The sequence below is a fragment of the Callionymus lyra genome, chromosome 2 (assembly GCF_982586985.1).
Source record: "Callionymus lyra chromosome 2, fCalLyr1.hap1.1, whole genome shotgun sequence".
In the NCBI taxonomy this organism is placed as follows: domain Eukaryota; kingdom Metazoa; phylum Chordata; class Actinopteri; order Syngnathiformes; family Callionymidae; genus Callionymus; species Callionymus lyra.
This window is the reverse complement of record NC_141819.1, coordinates 34,484,610-34,507,473: the sequence shown is the minus strand read 5'-3', so window position 1 is coordinate 34,507,473 and position 22,864 is coordinate 34,484,610. Positions and strand designations below refer to the sequence as shown.

Genomic DNA, 22,864 nt, shown 5'->3' with positions numbered 1-22,864 from the left:
ACTTAAGATAAAAGATAATATAGGATTTTGTTTACCACAGATTATGAACTTTTTTTAAATGCTGCTTTTTATTTTTTACAAACTATGCATTTCTTTTATTACCATCTGCATTAGCAGAGGTTGGCGACTGCAGTGAGCTTTCAACTGTGCCGCGAAGAGAGAAGATCGGACGTCTATTGTCACAGTGAGATTCTTGGAGCAGGAGAATGCGATACTAATCCAACACATGTTCAGATGAAAGAATTTTTTATAATTTCCATTCGTAAAACGTGATACTCTACTGCTTCTAATTGAAAATGAAAGTGATTCCGAGTCAAACACTGCCTTTTGTTCTGTGATTTCGTGGTGACTATAAACATTTAGAGTGCTTTTCCTCTTGTTAAAAGAAGATATCGCCTCACGTCCTCCTTCATCTGTCAGCTGTCAGATGCCAGTCGGGTAGATTTGGAAATCACAAATTGACGATAAAGAAAAATCTCAAAGTGACCAAATGTGATTGAAAATGTATTTTGATATTCAGTCAATTGACCTCTAAAGATTATTAAATCGTAACATACCAAATCTTTATCCTTTTGCATGGCCACTGTAAAGATCTGTAATAACAGTAATAATCCGTGATCTCGAAACATCATAGAACACGGTTTCTTTTGTCTTGATCTCGACAGCGACTGCAACAGGATTCAGAGAGCAGGTGACGTAGAGTGTGCGACTCCATAACAGTTCTCTGTTCTCATCTATTATTCAACGACATCTCTAATGGCCGCTGTTTACGTTGTCCCTGTGTAACCTGTGCAAATATATGGGTCACTGAAACTTGTTCCAGATATCTAAAGAAGCCACTCCTAACCCACTCTCCGGTACTATACAATCCCCACGGGACCCTCAACATCAGTGCCTGGATTACTTTCAAGTTGCTCTGAATTCCAAAAGGAAATGAATTTTGCAGCCCAACAACAACAAATATCAATGACCAATGTTAGAAAGCCTGACCCATCAAACTGATACAGCAATACAAAATCATTTAAGTGACTCCTTGGATAGAATCATAACTCAGTATTGATAAAGGGATTCTATTTGCTATGCTTGAGCACGAGAGTTACCCTGGTAGTAGGGGGTACAACAAGAGCTAATAATATTGGTAAGTGTATTTATATACAGTATATATATATATATATATATATATATATATATATATATATATATATATCATTTTATTTCTTAAACTTCAGGATTCTATATATCAATATAGTTTGTTTTTCAAATCAGATTTGACTGTAATGTCTTAGGTTTAGTTGCAGGTCAACTTCTCTTAGCTTTAGTCTTCATCTTTTTTAAGGTATGTTTATTCAAAAAACATTTTCTTTAAGGAAAATAGCCTGTTTGCAGTTTGAAGAAAAACATCTACAGCTCACAAACGCAACCTTACAAATTCCCAGCTCACTTTCCCCCCTACAAAATTTGTGGACAAGATCAGTGGGTGTCTTACAGGCTATCGCTTTTTCCTCCTTTTCGCTGGTTTTCGTCTGGTTTAATACGTCTGGATCGAGGTCTCTTGATTTGATTGCTTTTGCCTTGTTTCCCGCACAAGCTCAACCCCGATAATGTATGCTGCCACCAACATTATTGGAGCAGTAAGCTACACACAGTTAGCATGGACTATAGTTGCCTGCTAGCTACAGTTTATAAGAGAAATGCCAAGATTAATGCAGATGAAGTCATTAATCAGTTTAACAGTAAATTATAGACATAATATACCAACCTGTCGGGATTGGATTGTGTCTGCTGTCTGCGTTTTCCATTGCCATTACACGTTATGTAACTGGATACACAGTTTCAGCATCAATAGTTTTGGTGACTGTAATTTGCGCCAACAAACATAATATAATAATCAATATTATAATTTGATTAATCCCAAAACACTGCTTAATATGTCGGGTCTGATGTGAAACCAGTCGCTTCAAATGAGAAAGCACAGATAAATGGACATATATTTTAGATTTAACAAGTATATTTCACATTTTGTACATATAATAACAATGACTTTACGTTATTGTGATTCAAGCAACAGTTCCGTGATCCAGTGTTGCCACTAAGCTGTAGTCAACAACTTAAACAGAAACAGAATCTCACATGTTTATCTTTACTTTGGGTTTTTCCTGGGGTTTAACCCAGACAGCAACTTTGCCCCTCTCAACAAAAAAGTAACTGAATACTGAGTTTCGGTGCATTTGCATCTTTGTATGTGGAATAATATTTTGGGGTGTCAGCAGGGTGGACCCATGAATGTTAACCAAGCACTTTCTCTTCCTCTTCTGTCGCCATCAGCTTCCCTCTTTCACTGCCGCTCCTCCCAAAATCCCTGCTTTCAAGAGATTCCCCCCCTAAATACATCATCCCTTAAACCATCTTTGGGGGTTTTGTCATTTTTGAGAAACCAGAATCATCATAAATGTATATTTTTATTAAGCTACAAATATTGAACTCAATAGAAGCTTTTGCACATTGAATTATAGAATCCAACATTTTACATCTAACGGATGTAACCTTAGTATATTGTACGATTTTGTCTATTAAATTAATAAAATGTCTAAAGGTTACTATATGCCATCATTCAAGATAACACACTGTGTCTGTGTTTGTCTAATTTCCCTCCATTCATAACTGTATAAATAACCATCATGTCTGAATGACTGAGAGAAATGATTGTTGTTTGATACCATGACATTATTATGTTAAGAAAACTAACAAAAATTATCTTATAATCCTTCATCTGTGTCAACAAAGAGTCTCTTATTGTAATATAGAATAATGAAAGAATAGTTTCTGCCACATTGTCAGATGAATCACTTGGGTTAAGTGTGAATATTTTATCTTTTCTCATTTGAGAAATTTCCCTTTGAGAGGCTCTTGAGTCTCTTTTAAGTCCCGTCACAGATGTAATATTGTTTCATACTATGATGAAGATGTTAGAGTGGAAAAAAAACAAAATGTTGCTCAAAAAAAGGCTACGGATAACAAGATGATGGGGGAGCTTTGAAAACAAAATCCTTTTCCTGTGAGTTAATATAAAATACATTCATGACAATACCTACAAATTGCCTTTTACATTTTCATCTCAAACTAATTCAATGAAACAACCTGAAAGGTTTAGATACTGTTTGATCCATATGCGCAAAACTGCTAACTTGATTTTTCACTCTGGAATGCTTAGTTGAGCTTTTGATGCTAGTAAAACATTTATTTGAATTTCCACACGTTTAAGCTCTACAATTGAATTAATTTCACATTCATATTTTGGGGCATATTTATAGTTTTGAAAAGTTTGTTTTTTTGTTTTATTTTTTACATTTTTTGATATTTCTGAACCAACTTAAAGGAGCATGAAGAAAATAGAACATATCAACAACAGCACACAACAAAAGATAAATAATTGTAACATCAATGCTATTTATTAGGCTCTAAACTACCACATTTATATAAAATAAACAAACCAAAAAAACTAATTCAAGATTATAGCTATAAAACTATTAACATTTTTAGCTGCTAATTTGGTTCTCTGCCCAACATTTTTTGGGTTGCAGACCTCTTCTCACTTGAAATGCGCACTTTTAAACTCAAGTTTCGGACTATACTGTTATAAATAACTGTCAAAAGTTCCTTGACTGTATTGAATGTGCTCATATCGTCATCGCAGTAATACGTTTGCCATCACTGATGAAGATAACCATAGATAAAACTACAGTTTTATTTCCAAAAGGTCCCGCATTTCGTCAAAATTGTTTGATGTTATGAGGGTTACTCAACAGATTTAAAACACAGGATTTCGAACTAACTTACATCTGTAATTCATGTGTTATTGTGTCTAATTGGATCAGTGAAGCAACACAAGGCAAGAGACGATGATTGTTGGAACCACGACAACTCTGCTGGGCTGCAGATGTTTCTGTCTGCAGTGACCTGACTCCATGTGGCATCACCCATGTAATTTGAATTCTCATGATGGTGCATAAATAAACATGGTGCACAACAGGAAGCGCATAACAGATGAGCTGTAATAAACCTCAACCTAATTTAGCGAGTTAGAAATAGTTCCACCTTAGATATACGAAGAGAAGTAGTTTCCGGAGCCACGAAAAGACGCATTTATTTACACCAAATATTGATTTCAATCTGAGAAGTTAAGAAGAAATGACAGATATGTTGGCTAAGAAAAAATTGCTGCAACCACTGCTAATGCTAACGGTAGGGTTCTAATCTGTACAAGCTACGATAACATATGTTTCATAGCTACTTAATTGATTTGCTAGCTCCATTATGTAACATCAGGCATACATGGTCTTTTATGAGACCCTGATGGGCCAATATCACTTTTTTCTAGTACTACATTTCACACAGTATAAGTGACTCAAAATTCAAAATATACATATAAAACTTTTTATACATAATATAACAAAAACACAACTGAATGGTATAAAATAATTAAATAAATATGAAATACTAAATGTAAAAATAACAGAGAATCTAGGCTAATGTTCGCATGCCTAGCCTTCTGATAACATCAGTGTCTGCCTCGACACCAGACAGGCTAGTATTAGCTTGGCTAGCATCCCGAAAAATACCGTACTTAATTTTTTGGTACAAGGTCAATTTACGTTAACGTAAAATTAACCACCTCGTTGCATTAGTTAGAAGGTCCTGTTGAGTCCAGATCGAAATTTAAATTATACATTTATATAATTTTGACGTATTATATTAGCAATCAGTGTATCAGTGTACCCCTAGTCTGGGTCTGAATATCTTTGGGGATAAAGAAGTGACATTCCCTTGTACCGTATCAGGAGGAGCCCTATCAGAGCCAAAATTATATTGAATTACGGCTTCGCTTGCAAGTGCCGACAGAGTTACATGTTCATCTACTACAGCAAACTGTTTGTCAGTTTGTTTGTTTGACTCGACGGCCTCTGTCAACGATCCCAGAATATAACGGGGCCCCTTAGAAAATTGATGTGCTACAGTTTTGACCATACACTTAACTAGTTGAGAAAGAGTTGTAGTAGTTTATTCTAAAATTAAAAAGAAATATCCTGTCTCTGTTTTCACTCATAATTTGCCGCAAGTGAGATGTAAACACACATCTCCAGAGTTGTAGCAACATCACACATTTTTCAGATTAAGAAACAATTTATCAGCCACGGCTTAATCTTCTGCAGAGTCATCTCTTCTGCTCTACTTGAGACTGAATTGCCTTTTTAATTAGCTACTAAATTTAGATTTCAATTTTTACCATTCCAGAAAACCCATCACACACATTAGGTGGAAACAGTGATGAGGGGCTTGAATTCATCCTCATTTAACAAGAACACTGTGGTGAACGGAGCAGCAGAGCTGGAAGTAAACCGGTCCAGATCCTCACAGTGTCCATTGTTATCATTAAAAAGCCCGAGATGATGATTGTGTCCGATGACTTCGGGCCAGTCTGCAGAACTGGTGGCGCTCTGTGAGCGCAAGTCATTAGTGCATTTGTGTGGTCTGCACGACTGCCTAACACAGCTCTGTTGTTTACAACCATCAACCAACAGGGATGCGTGACTATATGAGGATGCTGGAATAAAAGAAGCATACAAAAGCAATTCTTGTGTACTTCAACCTGTGTTTCCCACCAGCTAATTGGTAGTAAGATGCATGTCATGCTATATGATCCATGTACAACAGTGTCTTCTACCTCAGAATGACAATTATTTTTATTGCCATTGTTAGTGAAGGGTTCCACCAACTATAAATTGCGAGTGCAGAAAGTCTGTACATTTTCATATGTCTAAGAAAGATTTCGGCCGATTGAAGTTAAGGTACAAGATAGAGGTGAAAGTGTGTACATGATTATATATCAAGAAAACAATTTTGCATATATATTTTAAATGGTTGGAGATCTAGCAATCTTAGTACGGAGTCTATCATTTCAAGCTGCGATATGTAACATTTTGACATGGTTAATATTGTTATTTACAAATATTTTCTGTAATGATTGGTTTAAGATCTTATTTTAACAATGTTCCTCACTGCGTGACTTTGTCTGGACGACACACTCACCAAGTGTTTGAATGTCACATGCCCGCCGAGCTGCTTTACAGCAGTGGGTCAGAGACAGTGTTTCATACAAAGAACTGAGGGAGTTTTAAACATAACCAGGAAGATAGAAACCAGAAAGTGACACAACAAGAGTTTTTATCTTCGAAAACAAACACAGTAAACATCAATTATGTCACTTTTCAAAAAAACGGGTTGCAAAGTGACAACCAATGAGAGAGACTGTGATGTTTCTATTTTGTCTTACGATGGATTGATAATGTGTATGAAATTACAATCACCCAGTAGTAAGTAACTTAGAAAAACAATACACATTTGCTGAGATGGAGGAAATTCTTTGAGTTTGGATCTGGTAAGTAATCCCTCCTGTGATAAAAATACGGTTGAAGCAAGCAAAAAATACTGCTTCACTGTTTGGGAATATGTGCATTAGTTTTAATGCTATTAAATGTTTTGAGATACAAAAATAAATCTTTTTTACAATGCCATAGTATTTTAACAAATCAATTCCCCCCCAACTCATCGTACAAATGATGCTCTTCTACAGTGACCACTGGGCGTATTCAGAGTTTCCACGAATTTTTCCGTGTGTTGGTAGAACTGCAGGACGGTCAAAGGACTATCTCATTAGCGATTGTTGTCGTCTCACAGATCGTCGAGGCCTCCGGGCTTGTAAGAGATGAATTGGGACAACTGGTTATGAGAGGCATGGAGGCTGCTGGGAGATTGCCAAGACGGACTCTCGCTCTGAAGTCATTGTCAGAGCTGTCAGATCCTTCGCATCACGCTCAGCTGTTCACTCTAACACACGCTGATCGTTGCGAACAGGCTCCATTGCAACAATGAGATATGACGAATCAATAATCGCTTCTTTATTCCAGAAGGAAGCTTTTCAATGAGCAGAGAGTTTTCCTCATGCTCTATAAATCATGTCTTTATGCCGAACAGTCTTCTCTGCGACGTGATTACTCCGGTGTCACACTATTGATCCGTCCGTTCAGTAATGTGGTTATCGGTACTCACTTTCAGTCTCGTGATTGAAATCATGTGATGCTTTAAATTAGATTAAGATATAAGCTGACATTGGACAGTGGCCAAGGACAGTCTGAAAAGACGAACAACTTGACCCTGTGAATGTAAACCCTCTTCTAGAACCAGGACGTGTATACACACATTTTTGCATAAATTTTTCATTGGTTTTATCTATTATGCTTCTCTTTTTGCCACGTATCGATGCGTTTAGAATTGAGCAACTCAATGCGTTCAGTGCTAAAAGTTTTAAAGTTTAAAAGCAATCCAATGATATCACTAAAATACCCAGATTTTACCAAGATATAAATAGGAGGTATTGAGATACACATAGTCAGGTGGAACCGGTTCCTAAGATTTCTTTGTACAGTGTTTTCGTCAATAAAATGAAATTCAGCAACCACCTGCATACCTTTCAAAACAGTTCACACCAAATAAAAGTTGCAGTCATTACACCATTACACTAATATTTCATGATTGATGAGAACCGCCCAGAAAATGTCAAGGCTCTGGTGAAAGTTCGAAATACTGCAAGGACAACTTGGGAGGTGACGATTGATTGGCAGGAGGGGTGGTTACCGGAGAGTGTGTTCCAATCCTAAGGGGAATCTAAATTGTTAGCCTCCCAGGTACAGGCACAGAAGGACAGTTGAACCAAGGATTCAAAACAAGCTGTGATCCGATCTCTGTATTGGTTTGTGGCGACGATAATACACTGAGACAAAAGAAGACGCTCTCAACTTCCCGGTGGATCCATGTTCCTGCTATTATATATGGTCACACATTTGAGATATTGACCTAAAGAACAAACCAGGGATCTTATTCTAAATAGGTTTTCTCTTCAGGGTGTCGAGAGGACTGGAGCCCATCATTTGGGCAAGACTTATAGTGACATTGGACAGTGTGAAACTGCTGCTCCCCCACATTAAGTAAAACCAGTTGTGGCGACTTGGGCAGCGTTTTAGGGCTCCTGAACTCAGGAAGTGTTTGAGTATGTCCAATTGCAAAAAGACCTCGGGGCAAACCAAGTACATGTTGGGGTGCCTTCCAGCTCCTGTTGCTCCCTCTATATTCTTGGTCACTGCATCACTGTTTTAACAATTTCATTTTTTCACAATTGAAAGTTCTATCACTGACTTACAATGCTTCATGTAGGTTTCAAAATCTTTGCTTCGACCCACCTGTCTCACATCAATCTGAGCAATCCAGGTCCTGCCGAAGACTCTCTTTACACAAAGTGGTGTGATGAACACAACTACGGTACACGTGAGCAGCCCTAATTCATAGTCAAGTGGCTGTATACGTAAGATCAAGCGTTTGAGTCGTGAGGTGACAAACCTGTTGTATGAATGACGCATATTGAAAGACTTTCATCTGAGCTGAGATGTGACGTCACATCAACGATTCCCACTCTCCCAATAACCATACAATAAGAATATGATGATATGTACAACTTGTATGCATGTACCTTGTGAACCAATACTGAACAACAATGTTGTTAACCTTAGTGTTAGCATTGTTGCAACCGTCCACTACTTTTAGATCATATAACTGCTCTGATGATTCTGGATTACTACAGTTCCACAATTATTCAAGACATTTGATGTGTACTGAGGGAGGCCTTCTCAGCTCACAAGCCACTTTCAAAATAGTCACTTTCAAAAAAGGGCTCAAATAAGGCTAAAAATTTGGCATAGTCCAGAAACAGAGCAGTTCATGGCAGTCATTTTGAGCCCAAGAAGAATGCTGTTGGACCCCAGAAGCCAACGTGAGAAGGTAACCAAGCTGACTTAGTAACCTTTATAGTTATAGTTATTACGAAGAGGGAATCCCACCTGATAATATGTAGCAGTTGAACCACTTAATCACAACCCTGATTTTGACATTTTGATTTTGATTCCATTAGAAAGGATTGTGCATCATTTCTCTGTTTTACATCAGTTTACACTGCCGTCTCCAACGTTTCACCCCTGGATAATAAATAAGCAGCGAATGAGGCGTTTATAGTAAAATACTCTTGCTAAAATAATGAACGAGTAAACTTTCATAACTTGAAACAAGCAGAGACAAACCTCGATGCTTGACCAATCACAGCATACTGTGTTTGGTTTTGGTAAACAATATTTCATCTCCAGTACGTTTTTTAAGTGGGCGGGGCTTAAGCACATTTTCTATGTAAATATTTCAATAAAAAGAGAGTTTTGTACAAACAGACACATACTGATGAGTTCAAAAGAGGTCCAAAATCTGTTTAAGAAACACTTAATCAATAGGAGTTGCCCAAAATGTAGCTTAATAATGTTTCTAACATAACCTACCCCTCCTTTAGGCATATTTTGGATTGTAATTGGATATGGACAGGAAAGGCAAATGTCAATGTCAATTAATGAATGATGTCAGCAATATCAAATTGCTCATCAATAACATCCCCCCATAATATCACCAGGAGCATGTTGGGTGGAAAGGTCCTGCTATCTTGTCCTGCTTGATTGTGTTATCAAAACTCTGATTTAAAAAAAAGAACGCCATAAACATATAAGACAAATTAGATGTTTTTGTTGAGCTTCCATTCCCCGAATCAATTCAATACTTCATGATATGACTTAAATGAACTAAGCCGTATTTGCCTGAATCCGCCCCATCTTTCTCTCCTGGTGGATTTCCTCTGTTTTCTGCCTTGCTGTGTGGAGAACAAAAGGAACAAAAGAGCGAGTGTAGACAGTAAGCTCCTCATCCTCTGTAGTGAGTGGAGTGGGGCTCCTCGTACAGTGCTGGAGAGACTGGCTGGACTGGTAGTGCTCTGAGAACTAGGCCAATGGGCTGATGACTGCACCCCAGAGTCCAGAGACGAATCAGATGGAATGAAGGATTAGTGGAAGGAGACTCGAGGGGGAAAAAAGAGTCAATAGTGACTTTTTGGCAGGGATAAAAGATTATCATTGGAGGGAGAGTTGAGGGGGTGTAAGTGGGGACCATGTATGCTGGGTTAAACACAGGGTCAGTGCGAGGGCAGAAGCAAACACAATGAGCTGTGACAATTTAACCCTGATTTAATTCAGTAGTAATGGAAAATACAGTGGAATTCCTTGTGTGGTGTTTTATAATATCCTATAAATATACCAATTACTGTTAACAATTTTACCCTTTTTTTCTTAAAAATTGACGCCTTTTTATTTCTCCGCCTACTCACTTGTGCTGTGTCTCAAATCGTGCACTGCAGTACACTGTAAGACAGTGCACCTACTTGCTACTTGCTACGCACTTACCGTAAATGACTCGACAGCTTCTTCTTCTACGTTTTAACGCTGAATGCAACCAGCTGTTGGAACCCTAACGCTGACACTTGACAGCGCTTTTCCCCAATCGATGTATTTCATCATGTTATTATTGTTATAGTGTTGTTTTGTAGACAAATTACTGTTTTTTTGAGATATTTACGCCGGTGTCTGCTCCGAAAACCTGTCATATTCATCTTCATAGTGATGTCTCTTCAGTTTAGCGATGTAGCTCTAGCCGTATCGTCATCTACGTCACTAAGAGGACGGCGGCAAATCTAAAAATAAACAAAATCTGGCTATTTTTTTAACACTGTTATACTATTGATAAGCATAGAATTATCTCTGAGGTTAAATTATACAAAAAAATTAATTAAAACCCATAACAAAATACATCACCATTACGTTTTTGCAGACATCTTTCTATTTTTTTTTTGCTGTACATACAATTGTTGACTTTGCAAAATGCGATCGACTGCAACAAAACTCAAATACATATCAGTATCGGAATGTTGTTTTTTACTGCAAATTGAAAATAAAGACATCAAGAAAAGTAATTAGTTAAATTAGGGATCAGAGACTACAATTTTTTTTTTTTTTTATTGAAGGGAAAGGAAATTCATGTTTGGGTGCTGGCACCAAACTTTTAATCCAATACCTGGTCATGTCAAAGATAGTTTAAATAAAGTTTTTTTTTGGACTTCTTTATTTCCTTTTATTTGATTTATGACTTAATTTTTTGATTTTGTGACATGATGCCTGTAAGGCTCAAGAGGCAACAGATCTGTTCTACTCCTGTAGAAGTTAAAACAGCCACTTATGTCTACGCTTTTAATTGCAATAAAAGAGTGTTTTTTTTGTGATTCATGAAGCACCCATTTTGAATTTTACTGATGGTTAAAATAAATGGATCTACCTAAGGTTATAAAATGTAATAGCATGTCTGGATTATAAGGAATTCTTGAATTCAGGGTTTACACCTGATTAATTTCTTAATTAAAGTTTTCAAAATGTATTGGAAAAGTTTCATCCTAAGAAAGGAACATTAGATGGAAAGAAGGTGAAAGCTCAAAGACAATAGCTAAAAAAAACAAAAAACCTTGCTCTTGACATTCTCCACTCAAGAGGGGAGCAGTAGGCCCATTTAGAAGTGTGAACCTCACACTATTATCGAGAGATCAATGTGTTAAAGAGGCGGATGCTTATTCCCACGCCGTGCGTCTCTTACCAACTGTTGTAATCGCCCTCGGGCCATCGTGAGTGCACCGAGTCCCACGGTCATGTGAGCGGAGGGCTGCGAGTAGAGGTGCTCAGATGCAAAACCACGGGTTTGCAGATCACACAACTGCACTCTGTGTTGCGTTAAATATTGTTAATTCCCAGAAAAAAAAGTTTAATATTTTCACCCACTTTGCTGGGATTAGTAAGATGGACATTCTTACAAATAATGCTACATTAACTATTTGTCTAAAATCATGTCCCTTTTAAAAAGAGGACTTTATACTGGATAACTTGTTCAATCTTTCTTTAGATGAACATGTTTGAATCTTAAGGAAACTTTGACTTTTTGTTATCATGTGACTAACATGTAAAAAAACTTTATTTTATTTTTTCTAAAATACAGCTGTTTACATTTAAAAAAATTACAAATATATATTTGACTTCACTTTATTATGCTATGATCTCTGTGTTTCTAATTGACCTACCATGGAAGTTCAAAGGTCCCTTAGATAGAGTTCTATTCAAGGTCTAATAGATGTTGCTAACAAACTCGCAGCATGATTAGCATTCATGTGAGCTGTCCAGTCTGATGATATTCACTCTCCCCCTGAGAGAGTTCCGCCTGCATGTCTTCTCTGTGGGAACGTTTCTGTGGTGGCTTTCAGATTCAGCTTTGGACAGGAAGTCCGTACAGAAGGAAAAAAAAAAATCATTGTCATGAATGAATTTCCATGTAGTTTTCTTGAAAACACGCACAAAGCACGCTTTATTGACTGAATGAAATTCCCAATATATCAAATAATACTTGTCATATTGTGTTGATTTGTATTATTTTACCCTATAATTACAGAGTACCCTTTAATCTGACTGATGTGTTGAATAAGTAAATCTACGGAATCTGTACAATATCAATGTATTTAAGAGTTTTTGTGCAAGGCAGATTATGTTTCATGAAACAGCCGGTGAGGTGTCATTTTCAGAGCTCTAGGTTGAATTATAATAAGAGGTAGGATTGAATTAGTAGATTAGATGAAACATTTATAGAGCAGAGAGTGCCTTTTGAAAATAAAAACACCTTTTTTTTGTGAGGGAAAGATTGATCATGGGATAAACAGATCGAAGCAGCATCCCTCTGTTCTGTTATTTTATGGTGATTCTTTGTAAAGTGCTGGATTTACTGTCTGAACATCTATATCATTTGGCACTCTCCCTGATAGATAAGGGGACATTGTCATTCAGGAATGATCTAAAGTATAACTACAGTTCCACCACCATTGCGAGACGCTAGTGGAGGTGGCCTTTTTTGTATGCCATTTGGAAGCCCACATCGGGAAGAGACCTTGGGGCAGACCCAAGCCAAACTAGAGAGAATTTTCACACTTTTCATCAAAAAAGTTTCAGAAATACTCGAGTTGACTCAGCTCGACTTGTCTCTGTTGCTACCTACCCGTGGTGGGCGGGGCCCTCATAGCATATTGCTGCGAAACTTGGAGGCAGTGGTGTACTTGCCAGACACCAAAAGGTCTGGACCTTGTCCACGGACCATGGAACTTTCTTTTGGAAGAAAAACCTTAACTCTACTCACTTTGTTTTTGTTGTTCTTGAAGAGTGGAGCAGGTGTTGAAATGAGTATCTGCTTGGACGTACCGTGCTGGTGGGAGCCAAACAAAAAGCGACTACTGTAGAGTAGAGTAGGGCTAGTTTTTCCACAAATCTCCTGCTTGACCTTGAAATGCTTCAGTATTCTCAGGAAGTCTGAGCCCTTTTCTGTTCTTCGACCTGATAAATGATAGATGATGGATGTATGGATGGATACTCTGGTCTGTTGTGCTGTGTGTAGCATCTTCAACTCTGCTTCTTGTCTAACCTGCAGATCAGGGCCGGATTGGGGTTCAAGGATTCAAGTGGTTATGTTTGAATGGTGTTGAACTTGCGTCTAAGGCCCGGTTACATCAGTATAAAAAAACAAAATCAAACATAACCAAAATTATGGAGTAGGATGGAAGTAGTTGTGAATGTTGTTTGTTGTTTGAGCACTTTGAGAATGCTCCGAAAACAGCTGGCTAGCAATATATTTCAGTTGTCCGGTCATTGATCGTCCTTGCTCACCAGATTTGTATTCGCACCCACACAGTTGTGTCTTCTTCCGTGTGGGTCAGCATGTTTACCACTGGAAAATAATTTAAATCTTACTTCCTCTGTTGAAATTCCCCAGCATCACATGTGCAGTAAACACTGGAGCCTTTGTTAAATTTAAGGATTCCATGGCTGATGCCAATTGAATTTGTCACCATCAAAAACGAACAAAGACACAAATAACACTGTGATAATATACATACTAGACGAATCAGATATTTTATGGTGATCTTATTTACCGCTTTTAGTATATCTTGAAGTCAAAGCTTTACAGGGAATACATTCACACTTGAACTCTAAACCTCCACTTGAGAGTCATCGACTTGGCATCAGACAGTCAGCGTGGATTAAGAACCCTGATATATGCTAATAACACAGAAAGTATGTGCCGTGAAGGGAGGGGTGGGTTCTCTGGCGTGGGTGTTGGTTCGTGTTATCTCATAGCCACACTGCCCCAGCTACACGGGGCACTTCAAACAGACATTAGGGAAGGAGTCGTGGGGGTTGTCGGAGAATCAGAGGGGGGAGGTTTTGGTACCATCGGGGAATAGGACTCTGATTTCAGACCGAATTATGCAACTTCAAACAATGTGGATCAAAGGACAGTAACCCTTACTGTGCCAGTCTGACATCACAAAAGGACCCCCTCCTTCTCAACCCGAATACTGCACTGTACAGAATCCTTCTGCTTCTTTAGCATTGCCTCTGCTCTTCAGCAGCAGATCCTGTACACAAGGTTTCAACTCTGTCATCCTTTTTGATTCAAGCCATTGTCAGGATCAAAGGTTACTGCGGGTTAAGTGTAATGTAATCTGTGCTGAGGAGATGAAGCAGGGGGTCATCATCTGCTGGAGACACTTCAGGATTAAATGCTTTTCCTTTGAACCTCTTTCATCTTCTGTGTGTGTGTGTGTGTGTGTGTGTGTGTGTGTGTGTGTGTATGAGTGAGTTCGTGTTAGATAGAATATTCTCTGATTTTGAGCTGAAGCAGAATTTGGTTGATCAAGTTGCATTTGGTGTTAAGATGCACCCGAAAGAGTCATTACTATCCAGAACCTTTGTCTATGATTGCCACGGTTAGTGTCTTGTTTGAGTGGCCTGTCTACCTTCATTAGTTTAGTCGTTTTCATGCGTCACAAATTTACTATGTGGAAGAGAACAATTTAGAGGTTAAAAAGGGATTAAAAATAAAAATCAATTGTATAATATACAGTATATAAATCGTTACAGAGTTATCTCAATAATGTTTAGAGCTTAAACAATAATTTATAAGAGAAGAGTTAAACAGGTAACAATGAGTAAAATCATTGTAGCCTGTGGAAACGGATATATAATTGTGTGTAATCTGGAATATTTAATAATGAAAATTCCACATCATATGTGGAAATAAAGCTATTGTTGATACTCAGACATAGCTCATGACATATTCAAGATAATACGATCGTCTGATACTAAATTAAAAAAAAGTGCACTTTTTCATATGATGTATGTGTCATATGGTAATGAAAAAAGTGTTTTTTAAAATAATGGTCAGAATTCACAAATTGTAATAATACAAAATCATAAGGTGCTTCTCATGACAAAGGCCAAGCCGCCACCACTGGTCATAATGGACTGACACAAAATACTGTCCATACAAGTGCAAAACTAAAATAGCAATTTTCGTATTGAAAAACAACATTTTTAGAGAAAGATAGTATGAGACGTCTGAAGAAAAAAGTTACTTGGTTGGACACCAATGTTTGTTTGTTACTTAAATGTTATCTACAGTTTTTTATTCAACCAACCTCAAGTCAACATTAGTTAACTGATACCGTGAAAAATAATGATTTATTTAGTTTACTTTGAACTGCTCTGTTTGGATTAGTTTAAATATATATTTGGAATGACAGAAGTGAAAGACTCCAGTCTCTTTATAAGTAGATCAAATGTGACTAACGTTGAAATTGGATTTTCTGTCTTGTCAGTGTTCCTATCCTGTGTGGGAGGACTTCAGTGCCAAGGCCACCAAGCTCCACTCCCAGCTCCGGTAAGATATATATAATAAAACAATATAATTAAATCTTCAGTGAAGATCTCACACCAATTTTTTCCTTCAACAGGACCACGGTTCTTGCTGCGGTGGCCTTCCTGGATGCCTTTCAGAAGGTGGCAGACATGGCCACCAACACCAGAGGTGAGGCTGTTCCCGATGATGTGGAATCATATCAGTATGCATCGGAATGTTTCTTCAAGCTGATTGGCTCTTTGAGAGATAGACGAACGCCCTTCCCAGAGTACAAACACAAGGAAACACATTACATGCTTCAGATTGTATCAGTCAGTGCTACATTCCAATCTACGCAAGTTGTTGGTGTGAACTGTCTAAAATAATAGTCAGAACGTTTTGAAGATAGAAAGCAAAGACTGCTACAAATATGGTCAAACGTTGTGGTGTGCTGGAGGTCTGGTAAGCTTAGTGGCCTTTACAAAGTCATTTCACTTGGCCGCCCAGGGGGGATTGGCTCATTGTCAAAGTAGATAAATGTGGTATTCTGACATATAAAGATGCCAGTGTTTAAGAAGGAAAAGAGATTTAGGATGTCAACCATTATACACTTCTACTAATAATAAAATTGATGTTGAAGGACATGGAGATTAAGCTCGATTGAGCCAATTCGACAGTTTGGTAAATATAAATTTTGCTTTCGACTACTAACAGAATTTAGCCATTTGTGTAATTAAGTACAACACCCCAGTCATAAACTGCACTAACAATGGAGCGCAACATTTTTATAGATGTGCTACTGGTTATTTACCCAGTTAGTGACCAAGTTATCTAAAATATTGTAGTAGCTAGTCCTATAAGGTCAACTCTATACTGTGATCTATCAACTATTAATATTTTTAGTTGATTCATATACAGTATTTTGCAAGAGTTTATACAAGTTTAATGGGCTGGTGAAGCTTCTTGAAGCTGCTGATCTTTAAAAGTAAGAGCACAGTTCCTTAATGCTAAAGCAGATTTCCTTCAACCATCGTGTGTTACTGCGACATGTGAGAAACTCTTTAGATTAGGCAAATCAGGCCGACGCTTGAGTTGACAGAGACAATTAAGACGCGGCTTTCACACATAAAAGAACCAGATCAAACTCTTTCTGTTTGTGGTCAGGTTTGATAAAAAGATTGATTGATCAGGTCCACAAGAAGCACATTGTTGTTTGAGAAAATGCTGAAGTTGCTTTTTATCAACAACCCTAATCCTAATCCAGCCTTAATTCAACAGTGATTAGTGATTTAATTTCGACACATAGTTTCTGCTGCTAAGGCAAAGTTGCGTTGTCCAATTTAGTCCACTTTCAAAAAGGGGGTCTGTGTCGCCCCTTCCTGTTTATTCAAGGTCATTTGTGTTGCCTAGACAACATGAGAGGACTGAAAAAGAACTCAAGACGGATAAGTAAATCATAAACTCAATCTTTATCTTGTTTTTCTTAATTTATGCCTCTAGTATGTCACATTTTTACTATTTTTCATTTGACTGTTGGAACAATTAAGTTTTTAAAACATGTCTAAATAATATAATGTTGACCACAGTACAAGGTCATTTTGGATTTCCATCTGGTTCCAGGAATCTTTTGAGTGATTCATCACCAATTTGTTCATAGTAATTCAGGAAAACCTGAAAAACAACAACATTCATTCGTTGTTTAAGGGTTGCTTAACAAAAGTGCTTTAACTATGCCAACTTGGATGTTCCAACACCACTTGAATGCAGCATTGTTCCCAACATTCAGAAACAAACCATCTCTTGGGAGACGAACAGCTTTCAGAAGGTTGTATTTCTGGGCTCAAGAGGAGGACGGTCTGTTGACATGTTTTAAGGTCAAATGTGCCTTCTTTCTATTGAAGTTTAAACCAACAACAATAAAAATTATACTGTTAATATTCATTCCAGGCAAAGAATAATATATTTTTGATAAAATTAAAAAAGAAAATGTTCTGAGGGGAAAGAATATTTTTCTGTTACAAGACAAAAATGTTCCTGCTAATAATTCAGTTGAGGGATTTACATATTTACATATTAGGGATTTTAAATTTGTCTTTAGAAAATCAGAACTCCAACTGTTTTGATGGTTAAGAGTCATGAGAAAACAAAATCCTGGAGGTGAAGGTCAAGACTAGATGTTGTTGAAGGATTTATAGTTTCCACTTCATCGCTCTTTCATTCATCTAATGATGTGCTGGAGAAGCTCCACGAAACAGTGTTCTTATTTTTGAAACTCAATAAATGGCGCCCTCTGTTTAAAAAGCCATTAGAACTAAAATACTAGTACCAGAGAGTGCCATCTAGTGGGCCCTGAAAAGGGACACTGCTTCACAAAGCCTCTTCAACCAATCATTATTCAGATTAACATCTCATACTCATGGTTTCTTCCTAAATCTTCTCTAAAAGCTTGTTTGTCTCCATTTGTCTCTTCTGTTTTAAGCTTTGTCTCACATGTACATGTCATTCTGTTTTCATTGAGGGTTAACTGCTCTGAGTTCTGTTCTTAATTGATTTGTAATGATCTCAGGAGTTATTTGTGAAGCTAGCGAACTGAATACAATGATACTATTATTCCCAACACTTGCTCAGCACTTGTTACTTCTTGTGTAGGCTAAAAGCTTTACAGACGTTTTGATCGAGCGTCGGCGGAGAGACGAAAAGGTCAGACAAACACTTGCCGCCCACCATAGTTAATCATAAGTTGCATGGAGGAGGAAGACAGACTGGAGGAAGTTGTTCTTTTTTTCTCTTCCACTGTGCCAGTCATGTTCAGGATGGCTGTGCTTGGTGGCAGGTGGACCTGGGTTCAGGAGGAAACATGAGGAATAACACGCCGATTTTCATTGGTCAGCCAGGAAATCAGTCAGTTCAGGACAAACAGCGACATGAGTGAAAGTAGGACACAAATGAGTTTAGGATGGAGATATGCATCTGAGGCTCTTTGAACTTCCTTTTCCGATGACTCACCCTCATCGGAGGGCATTTGTCAGGCTGCTGTACAGTCACTGCTCTGGCACACTGTGATCTAATGAAGTTGGTAAATGGATCAAGTCAGTTGGCCACCGTGATGATGATGATGATGATGATGTGTTCTGTCTCTCTGACATTCACTTGATCACAATGTTTCTGTATGTCCTAATCTTTGTGCATCTCTGACCCTATGTAACCTGTTGACATGTCGTGAGACAAGTCTCCAGCACAACCCCAAGGCAAGGTCTTTTCGGTTTTACTGATTTTTCCCTTTAAAATGTCACAGAACAAATTTGACCCTGGTCTGCGAAAGGCCCGATACAAATGGAAATTACCCACTTACTTACTTATCTGGAAACCAAATATTTGAAAATCCAACATAAAGATAAAGACATAATAATTTTAGTCATTTTTTCGTTAAAAAAGTATAGCATACTACAACATGCCATATTTTATAGTCTTGAAATGACAACAAATCCAGCCTTCGTGAGACAAATGTTTTGTCCATTTTGTTTTTTTCTGCTTGAAAGGTGCTAGAATCCTGCTGTGTATGGCTGACTAGTCAAAGTGTGTGTCTGAGTTAGAGTGTGTATACCAACTGTGGGGTGAATTCAAGGGCATTTACAGATGTAGTACTCAAAGTTGTGTGATTACCAACACTTTTTGTGTATAAACACTATTGGTGTTTTAGGTGACATGAATGAATAATTATTGGATTTTCTTTGAGCTGTAACATAAAATGATCTATATTTTAAAGCATTTCGTAATAAATGACAAATGTTTCCCATGGTTGTGGCAGTTGACTGTTACACCTACAACATCTTGTATAGTTCCTAATAAAAGCATGTGAAGATACATCTTAGTTTACATACAGATAATAGAAAGTTGTAATTGATGGTATTGCCTCTCAAAAACCATCAAAAGTGGAGAAATGAGAAAACAAGTTTTCTATTTTCCCCAGAATGCCCCAAAATACTTACACATTTCTTATGTTTGCATGTGTGTGTTTGTGTGTTTGTATATATGCACATGAGTTTTAGATTAAAAATGACTGTAAAGAAACATGACAGTAGAGTCAGAAAATCTTCGACAACCCACCAAAATACTTGAATATCTTTTGATTTTCTTCTCCTTATTCCCTAAAGCAAGGGAGTGAAGCATATTCTGGAGGAAACCGGAGTGCTTGTGAGAAACCAACACAAGGACTAGGAGAATCTCTAGCATACCTATCTTGCACCATTTGGTGAACAGAAAAAGAGGAAAAAATACACAAAAAAACTCTAAAATGTGGGTTTGTCTTTACATATTTGTTTAGAGGGTTCAAATGTGACATCGTGTGACTTGTGTTTCCTCGCCACTATTAACATTTGTTCCATTATCTTTATAAATCAAGCATCTGCCAAACTACAACTCCTACAAGATTGTGCACTCGTATGTGAAGCCAGAATATTCATGTTGTTTTATCACAAGCTGCCAGCTCAAGTTTGGATCCAGAGTTTGCTAATGGATGTCATAAATCTCATTAGTATACGCCTGTGGAAGCCACTCTTATTGTGTTGGATTTGATTTTGATGCCATAAGTCTGTGCGGAGAACTTTCCCCCTGCTGTGTAAAACATCTTTTTGGCTCGTCCAGCAACACAATGAAATGTGGTGAGAATTCTGGATCGTGTCATCGGAACACTTCTGAAACCAATGCAGATATCGCACACGACCAAGTGTCTTTTTGCAAAATAATATTCTTTATTTATTTGCTTGATCTGCTTCTGGATAATGAACATGGAACACACACGGAGCCGAGGTTTATCTCCACGGCAGCTGGTGCAGGGAAGAGAATCCTGGCTGGAAAACTCATTTCCAACATGTTTATCTTCGTCGGCAAAGCCAAAAAGAGACGAGAGCTGGGGGGCAGGAAGCAATGAAGTTTATGAGAAATGTGGACTTGATTTTGAGAAAACAGCACTAATAATACTGTGACAGAGTTGCGGAAAAAAAAAAATCTCCTGCGTTAACAATAATTGAGAACCGAAGGCCGGAAGTGGCTGTTTATCGCGAAAAAGTTGAACGTTGAACAAAATAAAAATGAAGACTTCTACTGAGTGGGGGAGTGAAAGTGTTTCGAATTCCTGTGATGTGATAAACTGCTGTGAGGAAACATTCCAGAAAAAAGTTGAATTACTAATGTGTGTGGCTACAAGTACTAATGTACTCTACCGATAATTGACATAATCAAAATGAGTTTAGCCTTCATTTATCCGATTGTGTCAAATAGATAGAATACCTTAGAGAGAGGTTTCGTATTAACCTTAATCACATAATTCAACATCTTAAATTGATTGCATTTCAGTCTTAGACCGGCAAGAAGAACCAAACATCGTGTTCGAAGTTTGGAAATAACCTTGTTCAAAGATGGTACAACACGAATCTTGACTTACAATAGAACTCAATTTAAATCAAGGAAGCATAGATTAAAGTATAATGTTGCAATTGCCTCAGATTTAGGTTTGCTTTGTCAAGGGTAGGTTTTGTCCAATACGAGTGCTTTCTGTAACGGTGCCTGTGTTGTTCTGTTCTGTTCCCTCAGTCATATTTTTAGCATTTTCTTCCGGTCGGATGTATCTTCTGGCAGTATTTTTTTCTGGTTTAATTGTGCGGTCATGAGGGCTTTTGAGGAGTGCCTGTTTTGAACATTTTTAAAAACATCTTACCTCATCAGCTGTTCCAAGAAGTCACCAACGTTTCCTGCTATTTTCCACTAAATACTCATCGCCACGTGTGTCAAGATGTTGTTTAGATCTTGTTAAAAGCTGAGGAGAAAGCAACTTTTATTTAGATTGCATCTCAGATGCACAGGATGCCACTCAACACACCACGATGTCCAACGCCCCGGAAATCTGCGATTTTAAAACGCGTCACATTTGAGTCATCTGGTTAAAAATAAAAAGCTAAAAATGAATGTTATTTGCAGCATCGGTGACAAACAACACAACAAGAGAGATTAACGAACGGGAGCGAAAGCACTCTTATCGTGTCGTCTGTTCTTCTGCTCTGGTCATTAAAACCCCCTCCATGCCAGCTGAACAACTCCCTGGGTGGGATGAGATCGACGCTCAGATGCAAGGCCACTTAATTTAACACAACATGCAAAAGCAAGTCAGCAAGTCAGACTTCCTGTCTTCAGCTCAGCACGGACAACCGCCTCAGAGAACACGGGAGCTTCTCACACACAAAACGCCGTCGCTCTTGCCCTACACATGCGACGCTAGCATGCACGCACTCGACCTTACAGGCATCTCTGTGTTCACATCAACACACAAACGCACACAAGCAGAGAGGCATCCTATTAGACCCGGCATGTCAATTGACCAGAGCGTTCCTGGCTTCCCTTTTCCACATTTGTATTCTTGAAAGTTGAGTGATGCACACTCCACTTTTCTTACCAGTCACTGTTGCCGCTGTCTCGGCCAATCACGCGGCGGTTGGATCACATTTACGAGGAAGGTTGCCAGGCAACAAGGGGGAGAGGGTGAATGAGCGAGCGAGACAGTGCGAGGGAAGCGGTGGCAGGGAAAAAATAGCCTTGTTGCTGCCAAGAGGAGCAGAGAAATCTGAGCGAGCTTAATTGCATTTCACAGAGAGCATGCCATCCACGGTCAACTGGAGATGCATTTGATCTGGTCGGACGGCGAAAAGTGCTATTTTCACACTTACGTATGACGTCCGTGATCTTCTTTTGACGGATACATCCTCGCACAGTGAAGCAACAATCTTTCTATTGTTCATTATATTCATTTTAGGAGGAGAAATGACTGATAACGAGTTGTATATGTATTATGCTTTATTGTTGTTTTATTATTTATATTAAAATGTAATTTCCTATAATACATCCTGTAGTCACACCTCATTCTTTTCACTCATTAACTATTTGAAATCTGCTTTAAAGTTTTGGTCTTTGTCGTGTGCCATTCATGTGTTACTAGACATGATGGGCCAATGAAGCTGTGTATGAAACAATGAAACACTGTCCTTATTTTCAATATCCACTAGATGACACTTTCTGTTGTATGATCTATTGCTTTAATCACTAATTCCTATTAAACCTCACATGATTTTTTAATGTAATA

At 38.0% G+C, this 22,864-nt stretch overlaps 1 protein-coding gene across 5 annotated transcripts in view; it reads left to right on the top strand.

The window, feature by feature from the left end:
• The window catches only part of mtss2b (MTSS I-BAR domain containing 2b), a 59,481-nt gene that overhangs the window by 3,322 nt on the left and 33,295 nt on the right, over positions 1-22,864 (top strand). For all 5 annotated transcript variants that reach the window (XM_087784787.1, XM_087784788.1, XM_087784786.1 and 2 more), the window contains exons 2-3: positions 15,713-15,774; positions 15,848-15,921. In XM_087784787.1, the coding sequence (XP_087640913.1) occupies positions 15,713-15,774; positions 15,848-15,921 (136 nt within the window). The remainder of the gene's footprint in view (positions 1-15,712; positions 15,775-15,847; positions 15,922-22,864) is intronic.